The sequence below is a fragment of the Nerophis ophidion genome, linkage group LG19 (genome assembly GCF_033978795.1).
Source record: "Nerophis ophidion isolate RoL-2023_Sa linkage group LG19, RoL_Noph_v1.0, whole genome shotgun sequence".
NCBI lineage: Eukaryota > Metazoa > Chordata > Actinopteri > Syngnathiformes > Syngnathidae > Nerophis > Nerophis ophidion.
In genome coordinates this window covers 17,848,859-17,873,894 of record NC_084629.1, presented here as the reverse complement: position 1 = coordinate 17,873,894, position 25,036 = coordinate 17,848,859, and the positions used below count along the sequence as shown (strand labels likewise).

Here is a 25,036-nt window from a genome sequence, read left to right as displayed (position 1 = left end):
ACAGCCTTGGCGTCTCCCTTGAAGGCAATCAGCTGCCTGGGAATTAAAAAAAAGTGTGTCAGATGCAACGGAGATTTTGGTGCAATTAAGGCAATTAAATCATTTAAAAAAACGTCATACTTGATGAGCTCGATGGCTCGGAGGGCAGAGCTGCAGAGGATGAGCAGGACAACCGAACTCTTTTGTGTGTGCTGTTTTTGAACCTTGGCCCACTTGGGACAAACTTAAGCAGCAAAACAGGAAGAACAAAATAATATCACTCAATGAGGACACTAAATGTCCAAGTGTCAATATTAAGACAGTAGCTACTTCCTGTTACAAGCGTATGCTAGCAGTGTGTGAAGACTTCAGCATAGTACTCACTTTGCTTTAGATATGAGGACAGGCTATGTGTCAGGTCATTGCAGGACAAGAAAAAAGAATCTGAAAAACACAAATTAAAAGCACCAAAAAGGATTAGTGTGTTGCAGGAATGTCCGAGGTGCGACTAGGGAGGCTTGTTTTTGATTTGTCTTTCAGCATATTGCCGAAGTAACTACAAAAGCAAAGCCCTTAGAATGCACAGGCCTCAGCTGTCTCCCAATCGTAAAGTCTTGAATCCAGACGATAATCCAGATCATCCCAAAAATGTAATCACTTGCTCTTTATACCATTTCTGACATTTCCTGAAATAACTCTTTTAAATAATTTTTTGAGCTGTCTATGTTCCACATGTGTCTAACTAGTTTTCATGGAGGGCCACAACATGCAATCAGGAATGTTCTTTAAATTCCGGAGTGTAAGCTACTATTTTTTTCCGACGTTTTGAACCCTGTGGTTTATAAAACGGTGCATAACTACCATTGAGGACGCCAATGATATTTCCTCTATATATTTTTTTCAGTGACAAAAAGAAGATATAACTGACTACAAATATGTTTTGTGTACTACATCGTGTCCGCAGTTTATCATCGTGTGGTAAAGTACACCTGCAATGAGGTGGCGACTAGTCCAGGGTGTACCCTGCCTATCGCCCGAATGCAGCTGAGATAGGGTACAAAAAAGGGACAAGCGGTAGAAAATGGACGGATGGATGGTAAAGCATCCTTGCCCAATAAACAATCTTTGTTATTTACAGCCTGCTACAAATCTCTCTCTCGACACCACACAGCGACAGAAAGGTTACGATTGATTGGCTCTGTCTGTCAAGGCTCTTTGGCGAATTGGGTCAATGAGAGGCTACACAGGCCCAGAAGTCCCGCCCACGCATGTTTTAGCCCTTCCTCATCCAATCTTAATGGTGATCAGTCCATGAGTGCGGGTAAGAAAGAAACAGGAAAAGATTCCAAGTAAAAACTAAAAGGTGCTGCAGGGAAATAAACAGATAATAAAATAAAAGCTTTAGTGACACGGACTGCTAAGAGCAGAAAAACGAAGATGTTTGGAAGCAGCTACTTCAGTGTGTCCTTAGCAGCTGCAGCTGCTCTCTGCATTGCCCAGACGACAGCTCATGAGGCGATACAGGAGGAGGAAAAAAATAAATGTTGTTGAAAACGCAACTGTATAATCATAACGGTGATATCATGATATTATGGCAAGCAGGTCAACACATTTGATGTCTAAACTGATAAAACCTTTTTTTGCTGTTGCAAATAATCATTAACTTTATAATTTGATGCTAGTAACACCTGACAAAGAAGTTGGGAAAGGTGGCAATAAATACTGATAAAGTTGAGGAATGCTCATCAACCATTTATTTGGAACATCCCACAGGTGTGCAGGCTAATTGAGAGCAGGTGGGTGCCATGTTTGGGTACAAACATCCTTTCACAAGAAAGGATGGGGCGAGGTACACCCCTTTGTCCACAACTGCGTGAGCAAATAGTTAAACAGTTTCAGAACAACGTTTCTCAAAGTGCAATTGCAAGAAATTTAGGGATTTCAACATCTAGGGTCCATAATAACATCAAAAGGTTCAGAGAATCTGTAGAAATCACTGCACGTAAGCGGCATGGCCGGAAACTAACATTGAATGACCGCTACCTTCGATCCCTCAGGTGGCACTGTATCAAAAACTGACATTAATCTCTAAAGAATATCACCACATGGGCTCAGGAACACTTCAGAAAACCACTGTCACTAAATACAGTTCGTCGCTACATCTGTAAGTGCAAGTTAAAGCTCTACTATGCAAAGCGAAAGGCATTTATCAACAGCATCCAAAAATGCCGCTGGCTTCTCTGGGCCCGAGATCATCTAAGATGGACTGATGCAAAATGGAAAAGTGTTCTGTGGTCTGACGAGTCCACGTTTCAAATTGTTTTTGGAAATATTCGACATTGTGTCATCTGGACCAAAGGGGAAGCGAACCATCCAGACTGTTATCGACGCAAAGTTCAAAAGCCAGAATCTGTGATGGTATGGGGGTGCATTAATGCCCAAGGCATGGGTAACTTACACATCTGTGAAGGCACCATTAATGCTGAAAGGTACATACAGGTTTTGGAACAACATATGCTGCCATTTAAGCGCCGTCTTTTTCATGGATGCCCCTGCTTATTGCAGCAAGACAATGCCAAGCCACATTCAGCACGTGTTACAACAACATGGTTTCGTAAAAAAAGAGTGCAGGTACTTTCCTGGCCCGCCTGCAGTCCAGACCTGTCTCACATCGAAAATGTGTGGCGCATTATGAAGCGTAAAATACGACAGCGGAGACCCCGGACTTTTGAACTACTGAAGCTCTACATAAAACAAGAATGGGAAAGAATTCCACTTTCAAAGCTTCAACAATTAGTTTCCTCGGTTCCCAAACGTTTATTGAGTGTTGTTAAAAGAAAAGATGATGTAACACAGTGGTAAACATGCCCTTTCCCAACTACTTTGGCACATGTTGCAGCCATGAAATTCTAAGGAAATTATCATGTCCAAAAAAAAAATAAAGTTTATGAGTTTGAACATCAAATATCTTGTCTTTAAAGTGCATTCAATTAAATATGGGTTGAAAAGGATTTGCAAATCATTGTATTCTGTTTACATTTACATCTAACACAATTTCCCAACTCATATGGAAACAGGGTTTGTAGTTTAGCATAGTGGTCGTGTTAAGGGCGTTGTTATATGTACATCAGTGGGGTGAGTTGCCACACTATCTGCACGTGGATTGTGTTCTGGATCAAAAACTCCAGGGCCAAATGTTTGTCCCAGTCCACCACTGATTGTCACTTGTTATGGTGAGGTGAACAGTAGTACCATACTGTATACACACACTGGTTAAAGAAACAAAACTGTTCTCTGCACAAATGATCTGCTTTGAAGAATGACCACAGAGGTTTTCTTTGGCAGTCATAATGGAACTTAATTATACAGCCTAAATTTAACAGCAAGAGTAATAGCATTAAATTATATAGCACTAAACTGTACTTCTACGCTTGCAATGATTGTATTTTGTTGATTATATTCTGTAATTCTTATCTAAATGTGTCTGTTGTACGGATGTAATGGTATCCAAATCTCAGGGTACGATACCATCACGGAATTAAGGCCACGACACGATATTGTGTTATATGTCCAAAAAACAAAAAATAAAAAAGTCATAAAAATGTCATTGTGTAGGAATGTTTAGGATGAACAAACTTACTCTAATTGAACACCAACATAATGCTCAAGTGTTCTAATCATATTTATTACTACAAACATGTATTTTTGTGCTTTATAAATAAAGTTTTGATTTGATTTAGGTGCAAAGAATTGTGCCGGAACACTCACTGTTTAAAGCAAAGGTATATAAAAAAACAAAACAAAAAATCACAGTTGTGTGTCTTTAAGGTGACAATGTAAACATCCAGTGTAAAACAATAATGTTTAGTTTAGTGTCTTTCAACTTTAACTTTCTGAGAAGCAGTGGGACACGTTTATATCAGTTTAGAAAATGCCGTTTCTCATAAAAGTTAAACAATTTAACTTTTGATAATGTACAGTATATACCTCACAACCTGATGTGACGTTTTGCCTTCTTCAAATATATTTTCTGGATGACCGTAGCAGGTGGCGACTTAGGGTCTAACCTGCCTTCCGCCCGAGTGCAGCTGTATAGGCTCTAGCCCCCCTCAACTGCGACTTCGAGAGAGACAAGCGGAGATAAATGGATGGATGGATTAAGAATTTATGAAGTAGTTTTTCAGTTTACTCATATTTCCCGTACAGTTTACATATTAATGACAGTACAGTTTTTTTGTGTGATTTACCTCTTGGCCACCCGTGAGACAAAAGTAGCACGCTTTGCTTTGCAGAACTCTTTATTACCTCCGCCAAATAAATTATGTTGTCGCCAGGGTTTGTTTGTCAGTTTGCTAGCAACATAACTCTAACAGTGATCGATAGATTTTGATGATTTTTTTTCCAAAAACATTTCCTGTCATCTATCAGCCGTGCTGGGAGGGCATTTTGTGTCATCGTCCTGGTGGACATAGTTTGATGACCCCCTGGTGCAGATGGCTCCTGTGATAGTGTCTACTCACATGTCCCTTCTGTACTCAGCCATGCATTGATTTGTTCATATACTGTATATGCATGTGTGTGTGTTTGTGTGAATGCACATATGCGATAATGGGGGATCAGGGTCATTGGGATATTGTTTTTAAGTCTGTAAAGCACTTTGCAGGTATGGGATTTGACCACAATGAAAAAGACTGAAAATATTTCCGGGGGTCTGGGGGACGAAGGCCCCCAGCCAGGTCCAGGGGGACAAGGGGGGCAACGCCCCCCGAAGCTCCTGGTTTTTCACCAATTTAACATGCTAAAATTAACAAAGACAGCACCATTGGAAGAAAATATTTTAGTGTTCAAAGACATGAAAACATCATTAATAGAACATACATACCCCAATTATCCTAATGAATCACTGTATATGGTTCAGTCCTAACAATATTTAGTCAATAATATTTACATCTTGTGTTCATTTCACATCCACAGGTGTCACATTAATCAGTGTTATTATCTACAGTTTATTTACAGTATAACCACATTACTTCAGTTCACTTCACACATTTACTTGCTCGGAGAGCCCTAACATGAGCTTTCCTTGCAAATTTCTGAGCAGCCTGCATTTTCCTTTTGGTCTCTGCTTTTGTAGCTTCTTTTTTGGATTTCACTGCCATTTTCTGCCTCTTGGACTCTCTCTCCACTTCCATCTGCTCTTGATCATGCCTGTACCTCTTGCTTGAGGTTCTGATCTTGAGACACAGTTTTCCGTTGACAGGGTCCATGACAATGTCTTTCTCTAATGTCTTAGTATTACAAAATAGTATTATATGCAAATTTATTTCAAATAAGTGAAGTGAAGTGAATTACATTTATATAGCGCTTTTTCTCTAGTGACTCAAAGCGCTTTACATAGTGAAACCCAATATCTAAGTTACATTTAAACCAGTGTGGGTGTCACTGGAAGCAGGTGGGTAAAGTGTCTTGCCCAAGGACACAACGGCAGTGACTGGGATGGCGGAAGCGGGAATCGAACCTCCAACCCTCAAGTTTCTGGCACGGCCACTCTACCAACCGAGCTAAACCGCCCCAATAAATTGTTAACTAGAATCAATAATGCGACTCATTGAATTTCTGTAATTTCATAATATATTTTCACGTGGCTTTTTATTTTTAGAAAAAAACATTTATATTTCGCATAGCAATAATTGGTTAATATTTAAAACAAACATGCGTATTTCGCAAGCAAGTATTTTTTAGCTTACCTCATAATTAACTACCCTGTCTGCAACTAAAGTGGGTTGTTTGGGTGGATTTTTCCTCTCGATATCTACGGCAGTTGTCGATGTACACAAAGGATGAAGTCCGTAAGGTTTGCTCTCTTTCGGTTGACATCCAAAAGTACCAGCTAGTGAAAAGTTTGTTTTCCTTGCTTCAAGTTGTTTCATATGTTTTTGGCGTTTCGCATGTACTTCCAAAGCTTTGGAACCTCGTGATCCGTAGTCAATATTATCATGACACCACGTGCACAAAATTTTCCGGGACGATCGATTTTCTGAATAAAATCACCGAACAAAGTCGTAACTTCCTTCTTCCCAACAGTATCAGGGATTTCCCTTTCCATCCAGTCCCATCGAAACTTTTTTTTTTTTGTCCTGTCCAGCTTCTCAGGCAAATCATATAGTTGATGTAGATGCCCATACTTAAGTATTCATTAAAATAAGGCAAAATATTTATTTAAAAGTACATTTAATATTTTTGACCACTGTAACATTACACACAGTTTGAAAAGTAACACTGTGTTTGAGTATTGGAAAGAAAACCCTGTCCTTTAATCAAGTGATTATTTGGCGTAACACGAGATAGAGCCCGAGAACCACAGTTTGAAAATCACTGCTGTAGATTATAAAACTGAAAATGTAACTAAAGTAAAACAATACAACACATTGTTATTAAGCTTATCTTATAATATGTAGAAGTTTTTAGTAATGTAAATCATCCATCCATCCATTTCCTACCGCTTGTCCCTTTCGGGGTCGCTGCAGCCTCTCTCAGCTGCTTTCAGGCAGAAGGCAGGGTACACTCTGGACAAGTCTCCACCCAATTACAGGGCCAACACTGATAGACCGACAACATTCACACTCACATTCACACACTTTGGCCAATTTAGTGTTGCCAATCAAATGTGTTCAATTTGTGGAATTGAATGCTACATACAATTTTCTGAGCCCAGTGCACAATAACTGAACAAAATAAAAAAACTACTAATGGCTCTCATTTTGGGTCCAGGGTGTACCCCGCCTTCCGCCCGATTGTAGTCGAGATAGGCTACAGCGCCCCCTGCGACCCCGAAGGGAATAAGCTTTATAAAATGGATGGATGGATGGATGGGTTTTTGCCGTATCTAGAAACAGACTCTCTGACTTTGTAAACAATAACAAAAACAAACTAAAACTTTTGGAATAATGAGATCAAGCAAAACATTTGCATGCATTCACTTCAGTGTCGTTAATATACTGACACTATACTAGTATCAATAGTATCAACATGTGGATCAATCACCACTATTTTACATTGAAGCTTTAGTGGTTACCTTCTTTTGTAATCTAGCTTGGTGTGTAGCATGCTGAGACATTCCTTTTCCTCAATTCCTCCAGTCATAACGCTACTGGGAGAAACTTTATTTTCCGCTTTGGTGGTGAGGATTAGTATCTTAGAAGCTGTTTCGCACTGTGGACAGACAACGAATTCTTTGCAGCTTGCCCTCAAATTTGAGTCGGTGTTCTGGCAAGACATGCACCCTCCTGGAATTCATGTCACAAATGTGATTATAGCTCCCTGAGCCTGCATCCCTTTTAAAGGAATCCTTTCTGTAAGTACATTCATTAGCTACGTAAAGACTGGGACACAGCTGCGGTCTGATCAGGATCTGAACATCTCTTTAGGTTGGTTTTTCGCATCTTTAGTGCACAAAATGCATATTTAGAGGGGACAACTCACCATGCAGCTTGAGCTCCTCCATCTCGATCACGGTGCGCTTGTCTGTGAAGTAGTGTGTGAGCAGGTTCTGCAGGTCTGCAGGACAACCTGGTTTAGGCTCAGAGGAGGCTAAGACATCTGTAATTGTCTTCTTCTTCTTTCTCTGTTGACATCAGGACAACATTTAAGTTATTGATCAGACACAGTGTTTTCCAGACATTCCTTTATTTGTGGCAGCCCGCCCCGAATAAATGTGGACCGCCACTATTAGATTTGGCGCTACATGTGACGCCCTCAGAGTAAGGATTAGTAGAGCCAACAACTTCGTTGATACACTTAGCAGGTTACCAACCTCTCTGGATTGTTTTCACCAGCTAATTTTTATGGTTTTGCTGCACACTTTTGGAGACATTAAAGCACATATCTCCTGCCAGTCTGGCTGTCCTTTGTGATGAGGGAGGAACGCAACCCGAGCGTTAAAACTGCTGTCGCATGGGATATATATTTTTATGACCACGTATGAAAGAGACCTGTAAAAAAATCACCAAACGTACTGTGCTTCAACATATGGGAATTATTGTGTGTGCATCAGGACCGCAAAAGGCGCATATTAGCAGACATTGTCGGGCTTTTTTTATCTCGCAATATTATGAAAAAACAACTTTTCTTACATTCTTGTACCTGCAGATGTGTATTTGGAATAAGTCTTGAAAATTTGCGTCTGTCCACCATTGGAGTCTGTGACAACACCATAGTCAGTAAGATTCTTCTTTTTCTCTATCTTCTTGTTATGGGGCATTCATCTTCAGCTGTTGCCATTTCTAATATAAAGTAGCGTAAAGTTCTAACTTATATTTGTCAGTAGACTCACTATGGAAGCGCTAAAACTATCGGTGTAGTGGGTTTACATAATTCACCCACGGAACTTTAGTTATTAGAGAGTTCCGGTGGGACGGTTTTTCACGGTACACATTTCCGGCGTTGTTGCATGAGTGAGTTACGGATGAGGATATGCTGCTTTTTTTTTTCTTTAAGTAAAGTCTGAATGTCATTAAAACAGCTAGCGCCATCTTTTGACACTTCAACTCCTGTCCTTGAATGCTACACCGGTACAACAACGATGACGGGGAGAAGATGCTGTCGAAGCAGAGCCACGTAAATACGATCGCCCACAAAACGGCGCATCCTGAAGCGACGGTCAGAAAGCAACTTGAAGATGGTCTGTAAAATTTATCTAAGCAACATTTTGACCAAAGAAGCACCATTACATGTTAAGCAGACCACAAGATAAGAGTTTTAAATGTAGAAACATAATCATAATATGACCCCTTTAATGTGCCTTATAATACGGTGCACCCTTTGTATGAAAATAGACCGGAGTAGACCCGCTCATCAGCAGTGCGCCTAATAATCCGGTGAGCCCTATGGTCCGAAAAATACGGTAATAGTTTCAGTCAAGTCAAGTGGATAAACGCAGTCTTTTTCTTTCATTCAAACATCAACAAAATTACTTGTAAAAAGTAATTAATTAAAGTGCTTTGTTACTTTACCCCCAAAAAAACGGAATTACTAAAATAATTGCCCTTTCATAAATGTAATTAATTAAAAAATAATTAATGCATCACTCTACAAAAAAATTCAAATATCTGGCTTATGCAGCTGAGAGATGTTATATATTCCTGCAGAATGTGCGTCTTTAAAAGGCGGTGCCCTTTTGCCTACTGTCGTGTGACGTCAACATGCAGACATTTAGAGCAGAATTTTAAGCTTAGTTTAGTTGTATGTATTAGCTTAGCAGACGCAGTGGCAGTTTGTTGCCAGTTCCGGCAGCTCTGTTGAATGCTTTTACAGGGTTGCGTTACTCCTGGTTAATAAATAAATTGAATGTGCTTCCATGACTGTCATATCTTCTGGTCCACAAAGGGGGTATTGTTTGGATTGTAAGCTGAAGGTTTTCACTTCAATCATTGATTCGTTCCCTCGTACATAGTAGTAGAGTGTATGGTTTTGTTTTTTCTGTTGCCTCTTTCTATTTGATATCAAGTAAATGTTCGTCTTTAGATCTTGTTGTTGCTTTAATTAGTAGCAGGATATTTCCTGTGTTGACCTCGCTGTGCTTCTGAGGCTGACATGTTTACATAAAACCATATCATGATTCCACCACAACACGCTGCGCGATAATTTGTTTGTTTGTTGTGGTCTTGTACGCCTCATAAAGTAGATGTATTACCCGGACTTTGATGTGTGCAGTCATTTTTCCCATGCTTTTTGCCACAAAAACTTAAGTACTAACAACACTTTTCTTTTCTTTGGAACAAATGTCTTGCTCTCGTTAGCATAGCATTAGCCATGTTTTGAATCTCTGCTAAAGAAATAAGGGAGCCGACAAGGGCTCGGAAAGCTCCTGGAGGCGAAAAGTATGCCGAAGAAAGAGGAGAAAAAAAAACAAATTTTTTGTTTTAAATCGTCTACAAAAAAAAACTTGAATATATCAATGACATTGATATATCGCCCTAGTCTACCAGAGACATAAAAAGTCATAAAAAGAAGCAGGAAAAGAAAATGAATGTGTATCTCAAAACATATTTGTTTTGCTTTTCATGTTTTGTGAGCCCTTTTTGTCTCTCACACCGTCCATAATAAAATGACATGACATGTGGTGTTCTGTTTCATAACATTCTTTCCTTATCACCTACCTTCCTCTTTTTGGGGGATTCAGTTGAATCCTCAGTCTTCTCCCTCTGAACGAGACAACACATAAAACACAACAGATTTGAAATCACCACATTTCTTTAAAAACAACAGTACACATCACTTAACTGCAGAGAGCACCTGCCATCTAGTCTACCATATTGTTCTTGGTTCCAACCAATGAATCAGTGAAATTGGAAGAGTAACTTACTGTTGTAGAAGCAGAAAATCTTACAAAAACGTCATTTGGCTGTAAGACCGTGCTGACAAACATTTTATTTTGTGTTTCAGTAATAAACACATTTTAAATGACTTTTCTGTAGTACTTTTTTGTATTTTTACCGTAAATGCTCCAATTCTCACTGTTTTTCAAACAAATGTCTCTTTCAGTGGTTAGTAAAAACAAATCCCCACATGGTCTCTAATTAGCACCGTGTTAAAGAACAGTAGCGTTGTAGTACCTGTTCGTTGTTTATATTTGTCTTCTTCTTGTCTATCGCAGTTTTTTCTGTTAGCTTCTTTCTCTTCAGTGATTTATTTTCAACTGTGCTTTTCACAGTCGTGTTGGTCTTGGCTTTCTTTTTTTCTGCATTGGCTTCCTTTTTCTCTGCCTTGGCTTCCTCCTCAGAACCATCTAGAAAAGAAAAAGAGCGTCCAAAACAATCAATTTAGTAAAAATGTAGTATCATCATCATTGTAAAGCCACATTTTAGGTTTAGGGCTTAAAACATTGTGTGTACAGTTATTGTTTTATGATGCCTGTAAATATTCTCATTTTCATTCTCAAGGGCGTTGAATCAGCAGTTCAGGTTGTCTTTAAGCAGAGGCGGAAACTCTTCTGAGACAACCTGAACAGACCAGGTGTGATGGACTGAATGCCCTGAGAACGTTTTATAATGGGGACTGTTTGATCCTGGAACTGATTATTATATTTCCATTAACACCTATGCGACAACTGACAGCTCTGACAGCATTAGTGTTGTAGGGAAGGGATTCATATTGCCCAATTCCTGGGTGGATCTCGTGTTTGAAATGCAGTCTGCTGAAAATGATGGAAAGCACCACTCAGCCTAACAACTGACGCTGTGGTCAAAGTTGGAATTGACACAAAAGTTATACAACAGTATTGCCATCTGGCAGTTCAAGTGGATAGTTCACCCCCAATTTTACCTTTCATGTGTCAGGTAAACCGTAACGAATCGGGCCATGTGAACACTCTTCCTACTCTATGTTCTTGTGGAATGCACATGCATCTAATGTTGCCAGAGAGTGTATAAAGCACCAAGTGACTAACATTTGACTCCCATTTCACTATCGCTTCTTAATGGATTAGTCGCATCTCGTCCATCATTATCACCAGCGCCTTTGAGTATTTTTGTTCCGTGGTCTCATTAGTGCCAGACACCCAAATCATCATAACCATAAAAATGATGAAGAATGAGCAAAGGATACGTAGCTCACTCATATAGCTTTCTGGCTATCTCCTCCCCTTTTTTTATTGCGTCACGGCCAGACTCCTCAGCATCTTGTGCCATTAGGGCAGACAGGCGCTCCATTCATCACCTTAAACCCCCGCCACACATCCTCCATCGATAATGGAGAAAGACAACAACAACCCCGACTTCTCTCGGTTACAGAGTCAGACTGAAAATAGCGTGAGGGCGACATGAGGACACAAACGTTAAAGAGCACCAAAGATTTTACCTGGAAATAAACTGATCCTTTATAGGAAGTGCCATCCTAGCAAGTAAGTGTTTATTCTCGTTCTAGAACTGTGTTATTGTTATTGGCAATTAGCGATTCTGTGTACAGTATCTTTACACCTAGTTATGGTCATCGACATGGCTTATAGTAATGTTTTGTATAACATCATGGACAATATAACCTACTGTGCATTTCTTTCAATTGACAATTGATATGATTTTTATTTAAAAAAAAATTCTGTTCAATAAAGAATGGCCATCTGACAAAATACTTAATCATGGAAAAAATGAATGATCAATTCACTAACTGTTATGTTTCAAATATTGCCCTAAATAAAATTAATGTTCTGAACTCCAGTTTCTATGTCATTTCGCTGATTAACCGTGCCCCAAGAAGTTAGCATAGCATGAACATAGCTCAGTTGCCCATGTCTTCCTTTAGACAATCAGTTTGTTGACACTTACACAACACAGCCTCTGCTGGTTGCGGCCACAAGTTAAAAGTTAGAAAAACTCATTATGTTTGCATTGAGATGGCCTAGAAATGTATCTTTAAAAAACTGATTCTTCAAAAAAACCCAACAAACTACCTTTTATTTTTTTTAAATATGAGTCGATTTACAATTGTGATGAAAAAGAATCAAAATTTGGCTGTGAATCAATTTTTTGCGCACCCCTAGTAATCAAATGTTTTTTTCCAAACGGTATCAAATGACGGAAGGTCGCTTGTTGAGATACATCATGGTCATCTGAGACCATGCATTTTGAGTTCTTCAAATACTGTATTTTATAACACTAAACTCAGTTTAAAAGAAAAAGCTTGTCCGATGCAAAAATCCAAGACAGTCGATACACTCACATTCTCCAAAACCCCTAATGAGCGTTGGGTCGGATAACAGCAAATCAATACAAGCCAATGGCAGTAGCAGAAGTGGACAAGATTGAAAATGGCTTTGCCTTGTCATTTTTTTTTTTTTATACATTCTTCAATAGCAGTGACGGGTTTTAATGGACCTTCAATGGCGCTAGATGGGTATAATGACAATCAATAGACTGGTTCCAGGAAATGGGTGCTTTTTTTCTCCCAGACAAATTGCTTTGAGACGTAAAATGCTGCCATTGTACCATCACAACTGGGAGATAATTACAAAGGTCATGACCTCACGTAAGTGTGTTGTAGTTATATGCAAGAGGAATACGTACACACTTAATCATTAAGTAGCCATTACATCCTGACCTAGTGATGCTATAAATGACTTGTTATGGTCATTTTAGTAGGTTTTCACAATCATTGGGTTCCTTCCCACTTTAGTGCGTTTGCTATGCTAGTACGGTTTGTTTGGGGGATACTGTTGTACACCAAACAAACAGACAGAGACCTCTTTAAAGCTGAATCTGAGTCCACTAGGAGATAAAATCTAGGCTCAAATGTGAACGCTACACAGACCAGTGTAAAATGATAGCAAAAAGCATGCTGGAATGAAAAATTGTTCAAAGTGTCTCTCTGCTCTGCTCTCTCCCTCTCTGTGTGTGAGATAAAGGCACTCTTCAAAATAAAATATTTCAGATGACTTTTGTGAAATTTACGCTGGTACAGTATAGCAAAATATAAACATAACATACATATTAAATAGGGTACAAGCAGTCCTGCAGCACGTTTACTTGAGCAGCGCTGGATAGCCAGTTAACATTTAAATGTCCTCCAATAAGCACACCAGGTAAGGTTGATCTTAACTTGTATTTCAGTGAAGCCATTTACAGAATGTAAACATGGTAGGCTATTGGCTACTAGGAGCTACACAATAGCTATGCACACAATAGCATTTACACTGGGCATTCGCAATAAGTGTGGTTTAAAACATTACGCTTGTTAATATAAACAAGTATCAAATAATTACCGGTAGTTGCACGTTATTCACTGAGTCACCAGGGTCGAAACATCCAATAAAAAAGGTCAGAGTTTTTACTGTTCTATTTTTTTCTGAGTAATTTCACTCGATCAAAACTTTACTAACATTGTACACACTAAAACATAAAGTATGTATTAGGGATCGACCGATTATTGGTGAGGTCAATATTTGACATTTTGAGTTATATCGTATAATTCTCTTTCCTGATCAGAGTGGATCGTGAGATCGACAGGCGGATCGGTACGCCGTCTTCAGTAATGCAGACGCTGTATCGATCCGTTGTGGTGAAGAAGGAGCTGAGCCGGAAGGCAACGCTCTCAATTTACCGGTCGATCTACGTTTCCATCCTCACCTATGGTCACGAGCTTTGGGTTATGACCTAAAGGACAAGATCACGGGTACAAGCGGCCGAAATGACTTTCCTCCGCCAGGTGGCGGGGCTCTCCCTTAGAGATAGGGTGAGAAGCTCTGCCATCCGGGGGCAGCTCATAGTAAAGCCGCTGCTCCTCCACATCGAGAGGAGCCAGATGAGGTGGTTTGGGCATCTGGTCAGGATGCCACCAAAACGCCTCCCTAGGGAGGTGTTTGGGGCAAGTCCAACTGGTAGGAGGCCACGGGAAAGACGCAGCACACGTTGGGAAGACTATGTCTCCCGGCTGGCCTGGGAACGCCTCGGAATCCCCCGGGAAGACCGGGACGAAGTGGCTGGGGAGATGAGAGTATGGGCTTCCATGCTTAGGCTGCAGCCCCCGCGACCAGACCTCAGATAAGCGGAAGAAGATGGATGGATGGATGGTATAATTAACAATCGAATTTTGGTTTCCAATTCGATTAGAGATTCTCACGATTATGAAAATATAATAATCGAAAAAAAAGACGATTAGTTGGCTGGGCATTGTGCATGCAAATTCCTGAGGTTGTGATGGTAAAACTGATGAAGAGCGAATGAGTGAAAAAAGGAGGATGTCTACTAGAAGTTTGGGATGTCACCATAATTGCTACTTTTTATTTGACACAATGCTAGTATGCCTAATCAATAATCAGTAAACTCAACAAAAAAGTAAGGCCATTTTATTTCCGCATTCACGAAACCGCAGACAGAGTTCCGTAATTGGCCAATAAAACAGAATCCGCTGTTAAACGCAGACTATCAGGGAAATTGACATAAATGTTAGTAAAATGTGAAAAGAAGGAACATTTGTTTGGGAAAATATTGTGTCCGGTAGCGCTCATTCATCCCAGACACACTCAAACGCGCTGTCCTGAACTAAACAATGTGTAGACGGCCCCTAACTACAGAGCTAAACTAAACTACGGTGTTTGTGAAATCCCTTGATTTTGTTTGGTTCTGAATTAACCACAACATTAGCGCCACATAAAACATTACGTTGATACTGGTCCGAAGATTCCTAAAAAAACAAACAAACAAAAAGACAAACAAACCCTTAAGTACCAGTACAGTGGAAAAAGAAGTTGACTTTATATACTTACTTTTGTTTCATTTTATCTATTAATCCATATCCAATTGTAGTTAGAAGCCGCTAAGTATGTGAAAATACAGTCTATCCATCCAAACATCACAAAATGCCACAAACTCAATTGACCATTTTGAATATTCCACTCCGAATATCTTTGGCAATTTCTGTAGATTCTACGTCACTAGAGTAACGCTTGTGCACTCTGCCCATGTTGTTGGATCAGTTATACTGGAAATACGCAAAAATTGGAAAAATATGTGCTGTTTATCATTCACAATCCTTATGTAAGGATTGCTTGGCTTTTTTTTGTGCTTTCAAAATCGTAAATAAATATCCAACAATTGAGTGAAAAGATCGAGGGCCCTCTATAGCGCCCATTATACTCTTTCCGAAACCATTCAGAAACCGCCAACAATATTTCATTTACATATCATGACCTAAAATGTATCAAAAATGAGCGATATTGTTATTATAAGCGCAAACGCAGAGTGCCTATTTTAGCTGCTATTTCACACTATAAGCCGCCGGTTGCTTTTGCTCTATCTCAAACTTGGTAAGAGTAAATTCTAGATTGTAATTCATGCATCTCTCAACTGGTAAGTAGACAGATGTGGCCATGGGCAGAGAGACTGGTCGACTCTCACTTCCCCCGAGATGGTGAAACAGACGCTAGTTACAGCAACTTTTTCAACCCTTCCAGAGGATTGATTAAATCTTCTTTTAAAACGGAATTATGTGAGCGTCCTGTCGGTCGGCATCTCAACAAGAGTGGAAATATTGCAGAACATTTTTTTTTTATTATTGTTAGTTTGTATTTAGCACTTAGCAAAGCTGCATCTGTTTAGCACTCTGATATGAACACATATTACTCATACTTATGTTCGGGCTCAAATATGTAAGGTTCTGTATCATAACTTTTCTCAAAGTCATTGTTGTTTGCTCTCACAAAGCTTAGCATTTATGTTGATGAAGAAGGGATCTGTGGTTGCCACTTCTACGTCATATATCACGTGACTGGCTTGTTCATAAACTCTCAGAATGGCTGGGGAATCTGTGAGATTGATACTATTTTGATCATATCTATTCGCAAACCTTGGAAGTCTTCTGGTGTAATACATCAGATAACCGCTATAATAGAGGCAACTTTTTTTCCACTCTACTGGTACTTTAAAGCACTGCCCCGCTGTTTACTGATGTGTACTACTCATGTTTTGCAAAATTTTACTGAAAATCGTCTTTTCGTGTCACCCTCGCCAGTTGTAGTTCCTAAATGGCTGTCAAAGTGTACCAACTTGTCAGAATACCTACTCAGGCGTTACATGTCCAGGTGAGATGCATGATTTATGATGTAGAATAAACTTACAGGAAGCAGGGAAGCAAGAAAGCAGCAGACCACTGGATGATGTAAACAGTCAAACATGGAAGTGATCACGGAAATATAGAGTATTGTTGGCGCTTTTTGAATGGTTATTGGGTTTTATGGGCGAAATAGAGGAGCCCCCATTGGCTCCGCTATAAGCACTCTTTTATTTACAAGTTATAATGCATGAAAAAAAAAATCCATCCATCGTCATGTCTTTTATGATGATTGTGAACGATGGGCAATATTAAAACCTTTAAGGTTTTAATATTGGTATCGTATTAGGACACCCCTAATATTAAACCCAGCAGACGATGTTTTGGTTTGGAATATTTGAGTTATGTCATATTCTGTGTCATGAAAGATGACCAATCTGAATGACCCTTCGTCAGATGACAAAAATACCAGTGGGAACACGAAGCGCACCAAGTAGCTTTTATTAATGTGTAGTGCGAACCGCAAGTGTGAACGCAGCCATAGTGGGCAGTCGTAGTGGGCTGGCTTGCTGTCATGGCGACCACCACAACACATCCACATCCTCCATGCCTCTCACCGGAGTTTACTCAAAGCATTTTTCTTGTGCATTAGACCTAACTCTCATTTGTACAAGTCATTCCTATCAGCTAAATCAAGCTCAAGTGACAGCAGTCATATGGATCACGCTTGTAACACTGACGCAATATTTGTGGAATCTAGCATTGACAGCGAGAAAAGACCCATGCACACAAAATAGCAAACAGTAAAATTTAACAAGCGTTCGTCAAAGAAAAGCTTTTTTTGGAGGGGGGGGCTTTCTCAGAGGACAAAGTTTACATCACATTGCAAAAATGTTGAGCATATTTATTACATTACTGACCGCCAAGCGGTCATTGTTTAGCTTTCCAACTTGATGCTTACCATGTGATTTATGGACCTTGGCAAATACAATAATGAATAGACCACCTACACAGATACACACACACACATATACATAACACACATGCATATAAACACAGAGCACAGACAAAACCAATTGGAAAACAACATGCAATTAAGTTCATTAACAACAAATGTAGAGTGTAAATTTTTAAATGGTTGTTAAAAAGTAATCACCTATTTGTATAGATAGGTGACTGATAGTGTTTGTAACTTGGTCAGTTGTATCACAACAAACCAGGTGAGATGTCCCTTTTGTCTTAATCGTCGCATCAATGCAAACAGGAACTGACAACGTTCACTCTAAACTGAAAATATAGTCTTAAAGGTGAACATTATCACAATTTTAAAAGGGTTAAAAATAATAAAAATCAGTTCCCAGTGGATTGTAGTATTTTTTGAAGTTTTTGTCAAAATTTTACCGGTCCCGGAATATCCCTAAAAAAAGCTTTAAAGCGCCTTTTTTTCGCTCTCTGCCAAGACACTGTCCATTTTCCTGTGACGTCATACAGTGCTGCCAATACAAACAAACAATGGCGAATACCACAGCAAGATATAGCGACATTAGCTCGGATTCAGACTCGGATGTCAGCGGTTTAAGCGACTCAACAGATTATGCATGTATTGAAACAGATGGTTGGAGTATGAAAGTATTGAAGAAGAAACTGAAGCTATTGAGCGAATAGCTATTGACGCTATTCATTGCCATAGCTTGGCCGAATAGCTGCGTTAGCATCGCCGGTAAAATGTGCGGACCAAACAATCAGGACTTTGGTATCTTGTGACACTGGAGCAACTTGTTTTTTCGCATTAAATGTGGGTGGAAGGAAACGTAATATAGTTGCAAATGCATCTGCAGGTTATCCATACATCTCTGTGCCATGTCTGCTTCAGCACCGCCGGTAAATAGCATGTTAGCATCGATTAGCATAGCATGTTAGCATCGATTAGCTGGCATATATCTGATTAGCACGTAAGTCAATATCAACAAAACTCACCTTTGTGATTTAGTTGACTTTATCGTTGCAAATGCATCTGCAGGTTATCCATACATCTCTGTGCCATGTCTGTCATCGGCGGTAAAATGTCTACTTTCGCCTCTTTGGGCCAGTAGTGCAACTTGAATCCCACCCTGTGAGTGTTGTTACACCCTTCGACAACACACCGACGAGGAATGATGTCTCCAAGGTTCCAAAAAATAGTCGAAAAAACGGAAAATAACAGAGCTGAGACCCGGTGTTTGCAATGTGTTCGAGGAAATAAAAATGGCGGCTGTATTACCTCGGCGACGTCACGTTCTGACGTCATCACAAAAAGAGCGATAAACAGAAAGGCGTTTAATTCGCCAAAATTCACCTATTTAGAGTTCGGAAATCGGTTAAAAAAAATATATGGTCTTTTTTCTGCAAAATCAAGGTATGTATTGACGCTTACATAGGTCTGGTGATAATGTTCCCATTTAATATAAAATCTAGTTGCATCATGGCCATGTAGGGCGGCATGCCTGATTTCAACATTTACTAGTTGGATCGAATTGGTTACTTTCTCAAGAGTTTGATAGTTTCAAAACTAACCGATTGAGTTGGTCCACAATAGTTTGACTCCAAATTAACAAACCGCTATCTTTAGTAAAGTTTACTTTATGCCAAAGACTGGATTCAACTATTTGCTAGTTGGATGGGATCAAGGTTTATTATTTTCTTGTTAAAACCGAACTTAAAGTAATTTGGAACCGTAACAGGAATCACTTTCATCAAGTTGATATACAACATAGTACACGTGGGTACACGACCGTTTTACTGTTACAAGGCAGTTAATTAATATTACATGAACTAGAACAGTAAAGAAAACCAGTGAGGACCATATCAACTTGTTGGTTTTGGATCACAGCTCAATTTGGTGTTAACAGTTATAGTGTTCATGAACAAAGCAAATATAAATAGCCGGACCGAGTAAAAGATGATCAGCTAGTTGTGTGGAACCAAATCAACCAATATGAACAGTTGTTTTGTTCTAATACATGCAAGCAAAAAGAGCACACCGAGGTGAAAACTAACTAGCGTTAATTTAAAATGAGCCAGTGAAACAGAGAGCTTCAATGGTATTTTGGATTGACATCACACTATGCAAAGGAGAACATTACCACATAGCAAAAGACAGCTTACAACAAAAATAAAGCTGCATAACCTGAGGCCTCAAACTATTAGATGAATCCAGTTCAACCAAAATGTCTGAAGTGTCTGCCAGGGAGTGATCTGATGAAAACTATTTGATACAACGCACGTCATTGCCGGAAAATGAATATATTCCTTTTGGATATCTTTCATCTAATTATCTTCAAAACCGATGAAGATAGTAAGTTATGCTGTTATGAGAAAAGGTCCCTCTAATTATGAGCTAAAACCCAAGGATAAACGCTAATTTAGTCCCGATGTATCTTTCATTTGCTCATGTACTAACTCCCATGTCCTTCCTAGAAATGCATCCGGTTTTTAAAAGCAGCAAAAGTGTTCACTGGGAACAAGCTACCCCCAGGAAACCGAACTGTAAGTCTTGCGACGTCCCAATTCCTGACATCCCAAATCCTCCTGAGATCCCCATCCAAAGGGGTAACAGGCCAGACGACAAACAACACAAGCGGGAGAGAAGACATGCTGCAAAAGCAGACCTTTCCCGTGATGACATGTTGTTCCTACTCAGTGTTCTGGAGGGAGAGCTTCAGGTTTGAATACATTTGTGACATTTTTTTAGAACATTCCCCGCGAGTCAAATAAACTTCTCAAACTCATTGCCCTTGTGGTTCCCCACGCCAGGCGAGTGATGAAGTCATCGCAGCGATGAAATCAGAAAAGACGGACTTGGTTGTACTAGGGGCCCACTATGGTTTCATCGGCCTGGAGGGGGCGCTCCGTTCCTTGCAGAGAGACTCCATGCGGTTGCGACAGCAGGAAAACCTACAGGATGAGTGGAAAACACCTACAGCTGAGGTACCAATAATAAGAAACCAGACACCATACAAAGCTGGTAATCAAATCTAATGAGGTGAACGTAGCACCATCTGACAAAAGCGCATTAATTACTGCTGCATGACTGCACGTTGTGCAATTTTGTGCTCCAGGAGAAGCAATTATATTGTAATGATTTTACGACGCGACCTCCCGGCAATGTTTCACCCGATTAAGAGTACTTGGCTATTGTTTGTATTGGGATCCTTGTAGTACCTGCAGTTGCTAAGGCAATGGTGCTAGAAAAGCACATTGACAAAATTTAATCATTATAATCAGTTCTGACGTGTTTATCGCAATGTGTTTTTTGCTCCATTGCTTTACAGATGAATAACTTCACAAAGTTGCAGAAACTCTCATTCAAACGGATGCAAGACAAACTTCTAGAGGTATCGAGCAGTTACCGTGACGCCATACACAAGATTGAAGAGCAAGAAAGGAGCCACCGGGATTTCGTGCATAAGAGCAACTGTATTACAATGTTACTGGAGGAAGACAGGGAGAGGTTGGTGCAGCACACTACCTAATGGTTCAAACTTGCAAAAAAATTTCGATCCATCCATTTTCTAAAACATGTTCCTTTCAGGGGCGTGCTGGAGCCTATCTCAGATGCATTTGGGCGGTAGGCGGGGTAAACCCTCGACAAGTCGCCACCTCATCACAGGGCCAACACAGATAGACAGACAACATTCACACTCACATTCACACACTAGGGCCAATTTAGTCTTGCCAATCAACCTATTCCCAGGTACATGTCTTTGGAGGTGGGAGGAAGCTGGAGTACCCGGAGGGAACCCACGCAGTCACAAGGATAACATGCAAACTCCACAGCGAAAGATCCCGGGCCCAGATTTTCGTGTTGTGAGGCACAAGCACTAACCCCTGGTTTACTGTGCTGCCGGTTGAAAAATTTAAACACCAAATATAAGACAACTCTGAATACCATAAATTCTGGAATTATTGCTGGGCCGTTAGTTTATCTATGCTGATGACACCCAACTCTACATGCCCCTAAAGCTGACCAACATGCCGGACTGTAGTCAGTTGGAAGCGTGTCTTAATGAAATTAAACAATGGATGTCCGCTAACTTTTTGCAACTTAATGCCAAAAAAACGGAAATGCTGATTATCGGTCCTGCTAGACACCGACCTCTATTTAATAATACAACTTTAACATTTGACAACCAAATAATAAAACAAGGTGACTCTGTAAAAAATCTGGGTATTATCTTCGACCCAGCTCTCTCCTTTGAGTCACACATTAAAAGCGTTACTAAAACGGCCTTCTTTCATCTCCGTAATATCGCTAAAATTCGCTCCATTTTGTCCACTGGAGACGCCGAGATCATTATCCATGCGTTTGTTACGTCTCGTCTCGATTACTGTAACGTATTATTTTCGGGTCTCCCCATGTCTAGCATTAAAAGATTACAGTTGGTACAAAATGCGGCTGCTAGACTTTTGACAAGAACAAGAAAGTTTGATCATATTACGCCTGTACTGGCTCACCTGCACTGGCTTCCTGTGCACTTAAGATGTGACTTTAAGGTTTTATTACTTACGTATAAAATACTACACGGTCTAGCTCCAGCCTATCTTGCCGATTGTATTGTACCGTATGTCCCGGCAAGAAATCTGCGTTCAAAAGACTCCGGCTTATTAGTGATTCCTAGAGCTCAAAAAAAGTCTGCGGGCTATAGAGCGTTTTCCGTTCGGGCTCCAGTACTCTGGAATGCCCTCCCGGTAACAGTTCGAGATGCTACCTCAGTAGAAGCATTTAAGTCTCATCTTAAAACTCATTTGTATACTCTAGCCTTTAAATAGACCTCCTTTTTAGACCAGTTGATCTGCCGCTTCTTTTCTTTCTCCTATGTCCCCCCCTCCCTTGTGGAGGGGGTCCGGTCCGATGACCATGGATGAAGTACTGACTGTCCAGAGTCGAGACCCAGGATGGACCGCTCGTCGGGACCCAGGATGGACCGCTCGCCTGTATCGGTTGGGGACATCTCTACGCTGCTGATCCGCTTCAGATGGTTTCCTGTGGACGGGACTCTCGCTGCTGTCTTGGAGCCACTATGGATTGAACTTTCACAGTATCATGTTGGACCCGCTCGACATCCATTGCTTTCGGTCCCCTAGAGGGGGGGGGTTGCCCACATCTGAGGTCCTCTCCAAGGTTTCTCATAGTCAGCATTGTCGCTGGCGTCCCACTGAATGTGAATTCTCCCTGCCCATTGGGTGTGAGTTTTCCTTGCCCTTTTGTGGGTTCTTCCGAGGATGTTGTAGTCGTAATGATTTGTGCAGTCCTTTGAGACATTTGTGATTTGGGGCTATATAAATAAACATTGATTGATTGATGATTGATAAACCACAAAGGGGATGAGGTGTTAAAGGGAGGTTGGCAATTATTGGAGAGAGGCTGACAATTCCCGAACGATAAGTGCATCGGAAAAACAGGTGTAACATGGATGAACGGCAAAATTATAAAGTGCTTGTTGAGGTACATGAAGCAGAGCAGAGCTTGTAGGTTCAATACACACAACTGAATAGCTTAGTTGCTTAGACAGCATTGTTTATACAAGTCTGGTTTGGGGTATCTCATTTCTTAACCCTTGTGCAACCCATGGCCCAAAACGGACATTAGATGTACTCTTTATGTGATATGATTGTTCAGTTTAAAATGTAATTGGTCGGAAATTTTGCTAGGTAATATTTTTTAAATAAAATTATATTGTGTTTTTGGTTGCAACTTCTTAGAATAGGATATAAACAAAGTGTACACACTTTCTCCTAAGAACCCTTTTGGCCCATTGACTCCCACTATAAGTTCTATTTCTTAACGGACTGTAATCCTGGTACTGTATATTACTCTTCTTTTTCCATGAAAACCAAATTAATCTCATTCTTTCCAGTTCATAAGAACTGATATCGTTACACCCCCTATTTGAAACCCTGACGGTCATTTGCGCTTGTAGACCACACACCCGGGAACTAAAGCAGTCTTAGTGGTTAAAAAAGTAGAAACTCTAATTCAGGGGTCTCAAACTCAATTTACCTGGGGGCCACTGGATGTAGAGACTGGGTTAGGCTGGGTCGCAACAAAAGATTTCTTAAAAATATACTTTAAAAGTGCTTTATTTTTATTTTCAACACAAAATAAAATCTAAATATAAATGAAGAAAATGAGAATTGTGCACCGCAACTTTCTTTGTGCAAATAAGACACGTTGGGGTGCTCCTGTGCTCAACAAAGAAATATTCCATCTCCCACTTATCCTGGAATTGTCTTTGCTCATCACTAACCTTTCTCATCACTGCAGGCTTTGAAAAAGACATGTTTGGGGTTTTGGAATATATTTGTATTTAGCCGGGGCACGGAGAATAATGTTATTTCTGCAATGTGTGTCGTTACGCTTTTCCTCCCTTCAGCAACACGGCGATCGGTGGATAATGGCCGGTCTCGCGGGCCGTGTGTCTGAGACCCCTGCTCTAAATGAAGTATATATGGTATGTTAATTATAGTGTTGCTATAACAACAGTTATTAAAAAGCAGTATTATGCAAAAATCTAGAGTACAACAACATCGCTACTGTATATACCGCAGCTCAAAAGAAAATGGAATCCTTGGATTAAAACCATATGCCTTAAGTACATATTCAGTGTATGTCCTGTCTCGATACAGCACAGTTAAAGCAGTATGACTTACAGTAAGTGTTGTAGCACACTGTAGGAAAAAAAAAAATACAAAAAAACCATCTGGACTCCGCCGGCAAACACGTGAGCTGTTTTAGAAAAGCCCATGTTGATCTGTAATGCTCATTGAGACCACTTGAAAGTTAGTTCACTTAAAACTTAGTAGTCCATCACAGCCCAAACTTGGTTGGCTAGTACCCAATTGCCGAAAGCGGCCAAATTCTGCTCTATCCTGTAAACACATAAACACGCACATATGCAATTACACGTACCATGTACTTTTGGCACCCTGGTTACCCTTAATCATCCGGTATCTCCTCTGAAGTCCAATTGGATAAAAAATGATGGTGGCTAAAAAGCTTCCCTTTGCAAATTACCAGTATATTCAGATGTGGCCTGCGGGTATGGCTAGGTCTGGAGGTACAGCAAGGTCAGCAGGGGTATGGCAAGGTCTAGGATGAAGGTGGTCAGTGGTGCTCCTGCCATGCTATTTGGAGGACACTCTGTAATCTAATTATGTGGAGACTTTTGCAGCCTTTTGGAGTGCTAGCCTGCATTTGTGTCACATAAGAGTGATCCACCGCCGGAAGACATTGCAATTTCACACCAAAAATAATCCACACAAAAGACTAAGTTTACTGAGATTCTTACATACACAGGCATTCAAGTTTGTCTACCGGGAAACAAATACAACTAAACAAAACGAGAATAAGGAACACAAATCTCTAAAATTGACCTTGATTTGTAATGTGAACACATTTTTATAATCAAGCAAAAACATTCCTGTGATCATTTTTGTAGTGTTTTTTGTTGTGTTAAGGATAAATGTGATGGCTAACAAA

At 40.1% G+C, this 25,036-nt stretch overlaps 2 protein-coding genes across 3 annotated transcripts in view; one reads left to right on the top strand and one right to left on the bottom strand.

Moving 5' to 3' along the window:
• Positions 1 to 25,036, bottom strand: part of cmss1 (cms1 ribosomal small subunit homolog) — a 45,334-nt gene that overhangs the window by 901 nt on the left and 19,397 nt on the right. Inside the window, exons 2-7 of the mRNA XM_061879375.1 lie at positions 10,593 to 10,765; positions 10,137 to 10,181; positions 7,462 to 7,603; positions 364 to 423; positions 121 to 223; positions 1 to 36 (exon numbers count right to left, since the gene is read on the bottom strand). The exon at positions 1 to 36 is cut by the window's left edge and continues 25 nt beyond it. Coding sequence (XP_061735359.1) covers positions 1 to 36; positions 121 to 223; positions 364 to 423; positions 7,462 to 7,603; positions 10,137 to 10,181; positions 10,593 to 10,765 — 559 coding nt within the window. The remainder of the gene's footprint in view (positions 37 to 120; positions 224 to 363; positions 424 to 7,461; positions 7,604 to 10,136; positions 10,182 to 10,592; positions 10,766 to 25,036) is intronic.
• LOC133538075 (filamin A-interacting protein 1-like) lies at positions 11,659 to 21,033 on the top strand. 2 transcript variants are annotated; one of them, XM_061879359.1, is made up of 4 exons: positions 11,659 to 11,878; positions 19,975 to 20,219; positions 20,311 to 20,484; positions 20,829 to 21,033. In XM_061879359.1, the coding sequence occupies exons 2-4, from the start codon at positions 19,977 to 19,979 to the stop codon at positions 21,027 to 21,029; spliced, it is 618 nt and encodes a 205-aa protein (XP_061735343.1). In that variant the 5' UTR covers positions 11,659 to 11,878; positions 19,975 to 19,976; the 3' UTR covers positions 21,030 to 21,033. The 2 variants fall into 2 exon arrangements, with proteins under 2 accessions (XP_061735343.1, XP_061735342.1); XM_061879358.1 differs by lacking the exon at positions 11,659 to 11,878 and having other exon boundaries at positions 19,857 to 20,219.